Source organism: Thermobia domestica, chromosome 8 (genome assembly GCF_964235325.1).
Source record: "Thermobia domestica chromosome 8, izTheDome1.hap1.1, whole genome shotgun sequence".
Taxonomy (NCBI): Eukaryota; Metazoa; Arthropoda; class Insecta; order Zygentoma; family Lepismatidae; genus Thermobia; species Thermobia domestica.
The window spans coordinates 141,174,879-141,186,927 of record NC_137461.1 but is presented as its reverse complement, the minus strand read 5'-3'; the positions used below and the strand labels follow the sequence as shown (position 1 = coordinate 141,186,927).

The window sequence follows — 12,049 nt, the reverse complement described above, 5'->3', positions numbered from 1 at the left end:
ACAGGGTCGCTCCAGGGGGGCCCAAAGTGCGAGAAAAAAATTTTCCCCTTTGACATCATTTTTCCCCCTCCTGGTATGTTATGAGCATACAAGTGGAATCATTTGAAATCCAGCTCCATTCTGAAGAGAATGAGGTATGAACCATGATCCTAGGATAAATAGTGACGATGCAGTAGCTGCTTGACTGAAAGTCTAAAAAAAAAGCCCCAAAACCCCGGATCTCTTAAGGGTTAACACAGTAAAAAGCAACACACGCGAAATGCACTTATTAACTCAGATCATAAACAGGACCACATGAACACTCTCAGCACATGACGTCACGTTATATCTATACTTCCGTGCTCCGACAGAAAAGCAACAAGCGTCAGTAGCAAGTCACCGACGTGATACCAGTAACTCACCTAGAAGATAGTTCTCAAAACCAAACCAAAAGAATCAAAACACTGAATCGAATGAAATGACAAAAGTAAAAGCTTACTAACTTCCAAACAAGTATGATCTTTTATACAAGTTTCTGTTCGTAAGAGTGTTTATAATGTGTAAACAAACTGCCGGAAATAACATGGGTTTAGTTCGGCTATGCACTCTGGTGCAAAATACGAAAATATAGTCAAACTTTCACAGTTTTACGTTAGCTCTAGATTGCAGTTTCGGGATCAGTCTGTGTTTAGTTTACTTTTCACTCATTTGCAGCTCTTCCCGGCGGGAAGGCATTTAACATTATGCAGTGCTTCGGATTATGTCCATGTCTCGCACAGCTTCGTGCTGTGAAGGGACCGTTAGTTTCGGTATATTAACTTATGTACTTTAACGTCCAACAGATGCTCCGAGGCTAAGGAAAACTAATGGTCAGATAGATGATATTAAGAAAATAGAAAGCTGCGCGCACGGTGTTCGTTCACCAGGAAGTCTATTTGGGACGTGCTGGTTCGAAGTAGGGACCCCACACAGCAAAGATTAGCACTCTATCATTGACCACTGTACACTCATGTCCAAAATTGTCGCATGTCTATAAATATGTTGTTGTAGGAATATACTTTGATAACGGATTCGCCTGGTATTTTTTACAATCTTAGTACGTGTATAATCGGCAGACATGTATGTGGCAAATTTCATGTCAAAAGAGCAGTAAATAAGAACAATAAAACGAAAATAAAACTTTCTTGTCCGTTTAGCAACTTTTTGTTTTACTCATTCTAACTTTCGTATTTATATTTTTTTTTCCTATGAAATTTACCACAAATATACATTTCCCGATTATATACAGTGTCAGTATTAAAAGTACCCTGCAAAATCATCAAATTATATTCTTACAAGACAGTTATGGATATGCGACAATCACTTTGGGACATGAGTGTACATATTACACTACATTTGTGAGTCAATGACTTTCGTTAAGTTTTTAAAAATATATAAATTTTATATACAATACTTTAATGATAGTTTCTTCCACATTTTGTACTGTCATTGTCCTGTCAGGTCTACCTTCAGAAATAGTGTTTTGTGCCGAAAATTGTTTTTCGAAATATGCCGTATTCGGTTTTTTTTTGCTATGTTTGCATAAGGCGGGCGTTGTAAGGTTAATTCATTCTTTTATTATTATTATTATTATTATTAGTAATAATAATGAAATAGAAAATACCGAATGCAACCACGACTACCTGAGTTATCCCAAGATAGTCAAAATACAGCCCTTTGTCATGAACTATAGTAGAAAAATATTTTATCGTTGGTCCAGTTTTAATCGGTCACAGTTCATGATCTTTGTAGACTGGATTGAATGAATGATTTGACTAATTTCCTCATTTTTAAATTTCACAATTAATATACTGAAAACATTTCATGGTATTGAGCTAAAACTTTCATCCGAAGTATCCTTGATTATATGCAACATATAAAAACTTGGCGAGAAGGCTAAGTTTGTGGACATTTCTTACGTTATATATGTAAATTCTAAATCTGCAGTATCTAGTCTAAAAAAAAAATTTCTGTAACCTAGATTCGAGGTAATTAACCTGTCAAACAATCCTTGTTATAAATGCTAAAGATTAATCATGTTAGAACTGCTTTTTAATGCAATAAAGTTCGATTACTAACAAAATTTAGTTATGATTAAGTTTGTTAGCATCTCGTATTTGTACATAGATCTGAATATGACGAACGTTAGATGTTAGGCCATTCTTTCTCGAGAAATGCGGAAGTTAATTCTTTTGGTATTATCAAACTATCGATCATTTGTTTTTCTTGATTTAAATATTAAAAGTGTCATAAAGAAAACTAAGAAGGTAATTTTAATTTTTTTTTTTATTGGAAAACTTATTCTCGTGCTACTCATGAACTGTCAACTTGTCAGGTATTATCAGTAAGGTAATATAAATGACATACGACATGTCTTGTTTTACATTTGCATATTATATTTTTAATATTTAAAATTATTTAATCATTTATTTTTAATATAAGTATAGATTTTCAATTATTTTGATAATGTAGAATTACATTTTCTAGAATAAAGTATATTATGGTTCTCATATTGAAATTAAGGCGTTTCATTCATTAGTAATGAAAGTTTAATATAGCAAATAAAATTGTTAGTAGTTACGTGGCCATTGTATAAGGTGACCAGTATTAAGATCTATAGTAACTTGTAAACGTTGTATATAAGCCTTGAAAAGTCCCCGTGCTATTGTTCTGTTCTCGTACAATTACCGTAGTCAAGTAATGTGGAGTGTAACCAGCACATGGATGAAATCTTACCTGATATAGCGAGACTGTTTATGTTAATGCAGCTTTCATCCAACGTTAAGATAAGAACTATGTTTATATAAACTACTGATGAATTTCAGCTACAAGCCCTACTGGCTACCCGTGTGATATGTCGTAAGTTTAATGAATTGTCGCATTCGACCTAATTACAGTAAGGAAATGGTCAGTTTTAATTGAGACTTTGGGTGTTAAGATGTGTGTTCAAACTCGTAAGCCAGTTTGAGTCGTACACTTTTTCAGCAAACACCAGTCCCATGTATTGCATTGTGGTAGCTCTTTCACATTTTTGTTCCATTTTCCACTAGTTGCTATGACCGCCTTTGTTCCCGATTTTCCGTCTGATCCGGTGGAAATTATAGGTAGTGTTAGGCATTGTTTTTTACGATTTTTTTTTTTTTTTTTACCTTGCAATTCCGAACTCTGTGGAAATGTGTTGAATATGTACAGATGGTTATCAGAATAATAGAAACGATGCAGTTAGCAACAAATAAGATGTATTAGTTGATCGCTTATTTTATGTCTGGTACTACAGATTCGTATTTAAAGTAGGCCAGTCGTGGGTAATACAGAATGAGAGATCTGAATTTGCAGAGGCCAAATTATGGTATGCGGTTAATTGGTGTCCTAAGGTAGTCAATGTACTACGTGTAACAGTATAGCGGGAAATGAAGGCCGTCAGAACGCATGGCAGAACATCGGCGTAAACGATGGTGGACCAAGTGTCGTTGATGTGGATTGCCTTTTGAGAACTATGAAATGAATGCAGCAAAAGTGGTTGGTGAACTCAATCGGCATCTAGAGTAGTCGCTGATCACTGGAAATAACACTTAATGAAAGCAAGGAAAATGCCACTGAAAACAGTGGACCACTGTTGGAAACGTAAAATATAGTCTGAGTTCTCTTTTCACCTTATTTCCATCAACAGGGCGTTCCTATGTATGGTGGCCGCAAAAGTAGCTTACATTCCGAATCGTGAAAAGTAATGGCTGCACACTTGGATGCTCTGTGGTGCAAGCCATTTCGTGGGTCCTATGATAGCTTCATAGGGCTCATTAGGGCCAGTGAATTTGACTTTTTTTTCAGATAACCATGTATAACCTGTGTGACGTATTTTCCCAACGAGAACGCGATAAGCTATTGAACGTCTTCCATGAACATTAGGTTACATTGCAGCTCCACTGTTACACCTAAGCCCCGAACTTGAACACTATTGAATATCAGTAATTCATTGTGGTGCTCAGAATCTCGAGCTGGTATCCTACATCTTTGCTGATGGAACTGAGTGCAGCATTCCGTGAGGAACGAAATAATATTTGAAAGTTATTCATGACTTTCGTCCATTCCACGACGAATCAGCTGTTTTGTAGGCTAACGGTGTTCTTCGTATTAATATCTAGATAAGTTTTTAATGTTTCCGTTGTGATAAGACCTGCATGTGCTAGTATTAAATGCATGTTCTAATATCCAGCATCTATTTCATGTGGCTGTTGGAAGCATAACATGCTATAATAAAGTGAGACTTCTGTTACATTTATTGTGTATTGTTGCGCAGAGTACTTTACGAATCTATAATGGAAGTCACATTTGTCTTTTGTTATGGAATAAGATGAAATCCTACATGCTCACGTAATTTTGAAGTTATTATAGAAACTACTTCGTGTATATTTACTTCGTAGCGGGTTTTACATTGTATTTAACAACATTGTAAGAACTGGAGTTAAGCAGGTTATTTTAGGTTAGATTAGGAACTCGAATGTAAATGAAATTGATGAAGTTTCTAGTGGCTGCTAAAATTGCTGCGTAGTTATTCGCCATGATTGGCGATGTCAACGTGGCTGCGAACAATGAAACAAAAATGTTTTGTATCCTCGATTTCCAAGTCAACGAATATGTTACACTTTAACACACAATTCAGTATTTTTAACTTTGCGCATACGCAGTAAACACAGAAAGATAAATAACCATCTTCCGCATTTTGTTGGACATATAAAACTTACATTACTAAATAAAAATTTTTCTCAGCACAAAGTGATTTTAAAAATTAGAAAATGTAAAAACTTCGAAAACTAGAACTTCTGTCTTGTACACTAGTGTGCAAATCAATTTTCCAGTATAATTTAACCCGAGAAAGCCCACGCTAATTTTACCCTTAAAAGGCCCAGGGGGTGCCTCTGAGGCTCCCTGCTGCATATACGAGCTACCTGAACTCACCGCGACCATTTGTATTTTCCGTCATTAATAGGAAAGGCTAGTCACTACTTTGCTATTAAATCATTTGTCAGTGGTAACAAACTATGAACAGTATCAAATAATTATAAAATTACATACTTCAGTAGGAGTCTGAGGCACCCCTTGGGCCTTTACGTTAGTATAAAAAGTAACACTTTTTTCTGAGAAAAAAAAAAGAGCTTAGGAAACTCAATCATAGGGTGTATTTCAAAGAGAGAAGAATTGTAGAGCACAGGGCACGGGACGAAATATCTATTGTTAATGGCATTAAAAATTGACCAGGGTGCCTCCGAGGTACCCCTTGGGCCTTTACGTCAATATAAAAAATAGCCCTATTTTTTTCTGAAGTAAAGAGAACGTATGAACAACTCAATTAGGGGGCCTATTCCAAAGAGATAGGAGAATTCTAGAGAGGAAGACACGCGACGAAACATCTATTAAGAATAATTGCACCCCCTGGGCTTTCTTGGGTTAAAGACTATCCTTGTATTAGGCCCACGATTCGTAAATGATTGATTTTAGAGAGGAACGGTACATCTCTACCCGAAAGTCATTTGACCGTCTGTGGAACGTATATATGCACTTTAGGAGAGGGACTGAGGAAATCATCTTAGGGCGAGCCAGTAAAGATCTGGGCACCCTGTAGTTACGTAGAAAATTGTATGCAAACAGTATATACCTTAAATCCAGGCTGGAAAGGATGCTTTCAAGTAATATATATTATTGCAGGTTAGTCGCCCGGATGTTTAACATTAAAAACTTTGAAAATAGCACTAATTTTTTGGGGTTTAATAAAAAGCATAGCTTAAGTTTAAAAAAATTCTTTTTAAATATAAATGAAAACAGAATACACCTTAATATGCCTGATTAGGAACCTCTGCATAACAAAACTACTTTGAAATACAGTGTTAATACTCTTAATTGATTCCAGAACTAGTTTATTCACACTTATCGCAGTACTTTCATTAATTTGCGAGTATACACTAATTAGCAGTCATCCACGAAAGTCAGTTATTTCTGGTTGTATCTAACTATAAGTTTCAGGTTATCCATAGTTAATTGTTGTCTGTCAGCACATTCTTCGAAACAAAATTATTTTTGTACTTCGTTGACTTTATTGGTGCATATTTGAAAATGCATATGGTGCCTGGATCAGTGTTGAATCACTGTTATCTCCTTTGAGAGTCGGTCCGATGTCTCCCAATTGGAATAGTCTTGGTTTCGGGAATCCTCATTTCCAGCAAAAATATGCTTACATTTTGTCGCGCGATACATCTTTTCATCCGGCACCATTGAAATTCTCTGCACATCATTGAAAAGTTCGAGAGATTTTATTAATGATTCGTTTCACTTTTCAAGAAGCATATCGGATATTGCAGAATAGGTTATAGCATTGAAAGATGTTTATATGCCCCACAGCAAAATATGCCGTGATCTGCGATGTGATCGCAGAAAATTTGCCGAACCTGTGCAGAAAAATTGCCCGAGAAAAAAAAAAAAAAAAAAAAATAGCCAACAGGAAAGTGAAAAAACATGCCTGCTGTATGTAGTAGTCTTAAATGCACGGACGACTCGCATAAATATGGTTTGAACTGTTTTTTACGTCGCATAAAGCGTATTTTTAACAATCACAAGTGTTTCTTCTGCAGAAAATTTTTTCAGAATACCTGCAAGAAATTTTTGACTTACGAAAGCTCATCGCAGAGAAACAGTTCTGCCATCGGGTTTATATGGTTCCATTGAGAAATAACTATTTACAACTTTTATTGAGGCATATTAATAATGTGTATCTTCTGTTATTGGCATAATATGTTACTGCAGAAAACCAAGTGCTCCATCTTATCAAAATCGATTATGGTGATAATCCTAGTTTAGGTGCAGTTTTTGGAAAAGTAAATTCGTGAGTTTTAAAAATACTTTCTTCGTGTTGGATATAAAAGAATCCACATCTGGAAATATATTACGGATTTGTTCTGCAATTGTGTAGAGTGCATGAGCTTTCCACTTGGTATGAAGAATACGAGGAAACAGGACTTGAAGAGACTTCGCAACTTTTTTCATATATATGATGTTGCACTTAAACAGTTGTTTTTACATGCAAGCAAATATATGGGAGATATTGGGATAGTACGTAACGCTTCCTTTCCCTTCTCCGGATAATGTGCTCGCTGAGAGAAGTCTGTCATACGCAGGGTTGGCTGGTTTAAACCAGCTGGTTTTTTCAAAAAAGCCAACTGGTTTAAACCAAAAAATGAAAAATGTTCGTAAAAGTGTAACTATTTGTAAAATCTTGATGAACACATATTTGTGGGTTATTACGTTTCACTCTCATATATTATTCGCACTATATTCAGACCTAAATTCCCCATTCTTTACTCAGATTATATTACAAAAGCAACTTTTTTAAATGTAACTTTATGGATGTTTCTTTTCTGATTTATTTTATTTTTTTTTTTTTTATATATAGTTCGTTATTATTGTTATGCAACAGAAGGAAAATTCTAAACCATTGTTTCGTTTTAATAATGTTTACTATTGATAAAATACATCGAAATGCCGTACTTTTTTGGGGAGGGGTGTTATACAAACTCCACGAGAGGCAATTATTGAAATAACAAGAATCTTTGATACTATTTATGTATAAATGGGTCAGAGCCAAAGTGGACTCAAATAATTCGTATCTTTATTCACTTTTCTTACTGATATGCAAAGTAAGTCGTTCTATTTCTTTAACTTGGACTAATAAAAGTCGTAGTGAACTGACTTGGACAAAATTAGTTCTTCTGTACTCTGTAGTACTTTGAAATTGTCCATATGTAATTCTGTATAATGGTTCTACTTGTACAATTGTTTATCTGTTTGTCCTTCTGTCCTAATGACTCTTGACGATTATATTAACAAACATGTAAGGATCAGTCAACGTATTTTTATCAGGAGTCCTTCATAAGTGAGTCGGCAGACGTATCGCATTTGTGGCCAATTAGTCCCGGTTTCGAGTTCAAATGAAGAACAATTCCTCTTGGATGTAAGCCGAGAAGGGATTTGGATTCCGCTTTAAGCTTATGTGACCCTTCCAGCATAACCCGGTTGTTGCATACTAACACCAAGGTGAAACAAGCTTTTCTGTCCATATGTGATATAAATACATAGAGCAAATTATTTAAGCCAAAAAGAAAACCTGGTTTAAACCAAAAAAAAAAAAAAAAAAAAACTGGTTTAAACAAAAAAAAAACTGTTTTTTTTTCAATGAAAACCATGGTTTTTGCCAACCCTGGTCATACGTGATGGGCTTAAGGGCGTCGGTGATGGTAATGCCAGAAGTATGTATTAATAGTTAATAGCTGTAAAGTAATACAAGGTGTATTATAGCCTGAATATAGTACGCAAGCATATTTCGTAAAGGTGAGACTAATGGAGAATTTTGCAACTACAAATAACGGTAATATTTTTTTGCAAATGTGTTTTTTCATAAATTTGATAAACTGTAAAACTGCTTAACATATAACTTTTAAGAAATGGACTGTAGGCAATAAAATCAAACGAGAGGTCCTGGCCGAAGAATTCTCTAAAGAATATAGTTATTCTGATCTTATGACATACTGAAGCCGAAACACTATCCTTAAAACTAAACAAAACTTCAGTGTACACAGATTTATAGATTAAAATTTGTAGATAATATAAATTGCTCTCTTATTGGTAGAAATTTAAATTTCACTGGTTATTAATTATTTACGAATGTCTTTTTTCAGCTTGTAACCAGGAAGCAAGGTGAGATCATGTTAGAGGGTTCCAATCCATCAGCGGAAGAAGGCGGAGATGACTGTGATGAAGCGGTGGAATCGGGTGTAGATATAGTCCTTAATCACAGACTTCAGGAAACATTTGCATTCGGTGATAAGAAATCATACACAGCCTACCTTAAAGACTATATGAAGAAGTGAGTTGTGGTGATTTTATTTTTCAATGGCCAGGCTCAGCATGTAACTAGTACAAAAAAAGTGGTAATGGATTTTAATTGATCCCGTATGGTTTGAGCATTAAAAAAAACAAAGGTTCTTCGCTTCTACTGGAAGTGTTTGAAGATTACCATGGAATGTTAACTCCCAATTGTTATTTCAGTAAGGTCATTTATTTATCCAGCACTTTAAAAATATTCTAACACCTGTTCCTAACATTTAATTTTACTTATTCGGGCTATCCTTGTCGATTTTTTTTCTTTATTTACAAGAATGCTCTTAATGTGCGAGGTTTATTGATAATACTGGAACAAAGTTGGGGGGAGGCGACTTTCTTAATCAAATCGAAGGAAAGTAAGTGGGTCGAAAAAGGGTTTGTTAGAGACATGCAATAGGCAATGAAATTCACTGTTGGTAAACCCCGAAGTGTCCAAGTAATTAGGAAAAGAAGTTGTACATTTTACAATTGTTTCTATTCATTTAAATGTTTTCATTCATCGCCACAAATTAATTTTCATGCGACAAACCGGGAAGAGTCAGGGAGTTTCGAAGAATGAGATTTTATAAAAGTTTAATATGAAAATTCTAGGATTTCAGATGAGGGTGAGTGCTTGTTCTTAATTGTAAACTTAACGTTTTCTATTAATGATGTGTGGCAAAGTTATGTTCCGTAGTTGTACACATCGTCCTCTGCTTTTGTATCGTGGAATATTAAATTGGTGAATCGTCCAACCAATGCATTTGGATCAATGGTCTAATGGTAAATTCATTTTCAGTCCACGCATAATTTCAACCTTTTGTTCAGTTTTCGCCCCGATTAGTTTTAATTTTACCATAGTTTCCTGTTCGACATTAAGCGAAGGTATTCACCAGGGTTGTAAACTCACTTTTGAAAGAAGCGCGCTGAGCTTACGCTGAATTTTTATTTGAGCTAGCTCAACTTGACGCTCAACATAAGGAATATTACAAATAGAACTGTCCGATGATTTAATAACTAAAAATATTTATAATGGTGCACATTGAGAACGATCCAGTATACAAATGGATATTTTACGGTAAAATATATTACTTTACAAAGCATATTAAGTAAGGAAGAATGTTTAAAAGAAACTAACTTATAAGCGACAAATAGCAATAAGGTAGATATAAAATAGATTATATAAACCTGACCATCATATGACTCAATAAGGGAAGCACCCCGCATATCATGAGTATGCTGACACTGAATATGCATTTGTCTAAAGGGATGTACCGATACCACCTTTTCACCGATACCGATATTGAAGAGGCCGATACCTATACTTTTGGACACATTTCTTATATATTAGGAATTTCCAGAATAATGAAATGATCAACATTATAATGTATATTAGATATAAGGCAAATTTTGACATACAAAGAGACAAAGCAGAAGTTATCTTAGGTTCCACACAAAAAATATATTTCCTCTAAATTTAATCCTAAACAACGAAGATCTAGAAAGAGATTTGAGGAGTTCCCTGCTCATGAACATCTTAAAATTCTGTCTGGAAAATTGTGAGATTTGGCTAGTGGCCAGTTCGTGGCCACCGGTCACTATTTGGTGCCAAAATGTTCAGCATCAACACCAATATTCTCTCTCTATGGCTTTCAGTTCCCAAGATATTGGCCAAAAAAGTTCCGATTATGGAGATTTAAGAAGCCATATCCTGGGAATCGTAAGTCATAGAGAAATGATATTGTTGTCCACAATACCTAAGAGGATGATGAACATTTTGTTAACAAATAGTAACCGGTTTCCACTGGTTATATCTTCATTTTCAATATATATATACGGTGATAAAAAGTAGTGTTGCCAATAACTTCTGAAGTAAATAGGCTAGATAGTCTTCAGAAATAAGCTTTTTTACGCAAAAAATTGCTAGATTTTGAACTGCTAACCTATAACCCACATTGTAGATTTTAAACCTCCGTGTTGTGTGTAGGATTATAAGTGTATAGTAAAATATGAAACGTTGAATTTTATTCGCAGAAGACTAATAAGTAACACACATAACTAAATTACAATAAAATCCAACTCATTTGTGAAAATCAACAGCCTTATCAGTTGAATTGAAATAAGTCATCATCGATGACATCGCAGCTAGTCGAGGCGCTGGAACTGGATGCACCATCGTTGGATTGTGGATTGGTTGTGTTTATGTAGCCTGCCATTGTCCGAATTTTCAGTAGTACTTCTTTCGGCAGGTCATAGTTCTTATAAACACTTCTTATTTATCCGTACACCCACATGATTCATCATGATTGCATTGAGAGTTTTGAAGCTAATTAGATATCCTATTTGTTTCCTTAATAAACAAAAACCATTTTTGTACCTTGAAGACACTAACAACTTACTAAATTTGTATTAGAAAAATTTCATTCTTGTAATGAAATGTGTAAATTAAAATAATTAAAAGTAGCAAATAATGGAACCATTACGGGAGCGATATTGAAATTCTGAGTGGATAAATATTATTAAATAGTTGTAAATCTGTGGGTGGGGAGAAAGGAGAATGAAAAAAAAAATTGTTGCGTAATAAAATACCCTGTCTAGAGAAATCAATTAATACGATGATATAGAGTGACAGATATGCTAATTTTTTAAAAAATACTTTATTTTGAAAGAAATGAATTTTTACAATTAATTTAATGGCTAATAAAAAAACAGAAGTTTCATAAAATAAGCTATATTTGAGGCTATAAGCATTTCTTAAATTTGTATGGCTGCATACCTCTCCAAATAGGTTAGATTTAGCCAAAAAATAGGCTAAATTGGCATCACTGATAAAGTTACAGCTCAATATAGCTAATTCAACAGATCCCTTGATACGCAGGTTTCAAATATGTAAGTGTATTATCTATTGAATTTAATCAAATACATTTCATATAAATTTCGAAAAAAAAAAAATCCTTTTTCAGTTCGTTCTGGCAATGCTCTTCGAGCATTGTCAACTTTGTTGTTTTCTGTTCAAAGAAAAAAGCCAACGAAAAGGGCTTTGCTGCGACTGCGAAAAGAGCATTGTTGTGTCTGCTAGTGAAAAGACTTCTTTCACCACCAATTTGTAACTGCGGAATATTAT

General features: G+C 34.6%; 1 protein-coding gene across 1 annotated transcript in view; it reads left to right on the top strand.

Moving 5' to 3' along the window:
• Nucleotides 1-12,049, top strand: part of Tctp (translationally controlled tumor protein) — a 46,503-nt gene that overhangs the window by 5,606 nt on the left and 28,848 nt on the right. Inside the window, exon 3 of the mRNA XM_081769078.1 lies at nt 8,742-8,929. Within this exon, the coding sequence (XP_081625204.1) occupies nt 8,742-8,929 (188 nt within the window). The remainder of the gene's footprint in view (nt 1-8,741; nt 8,930-12,049) is intronic.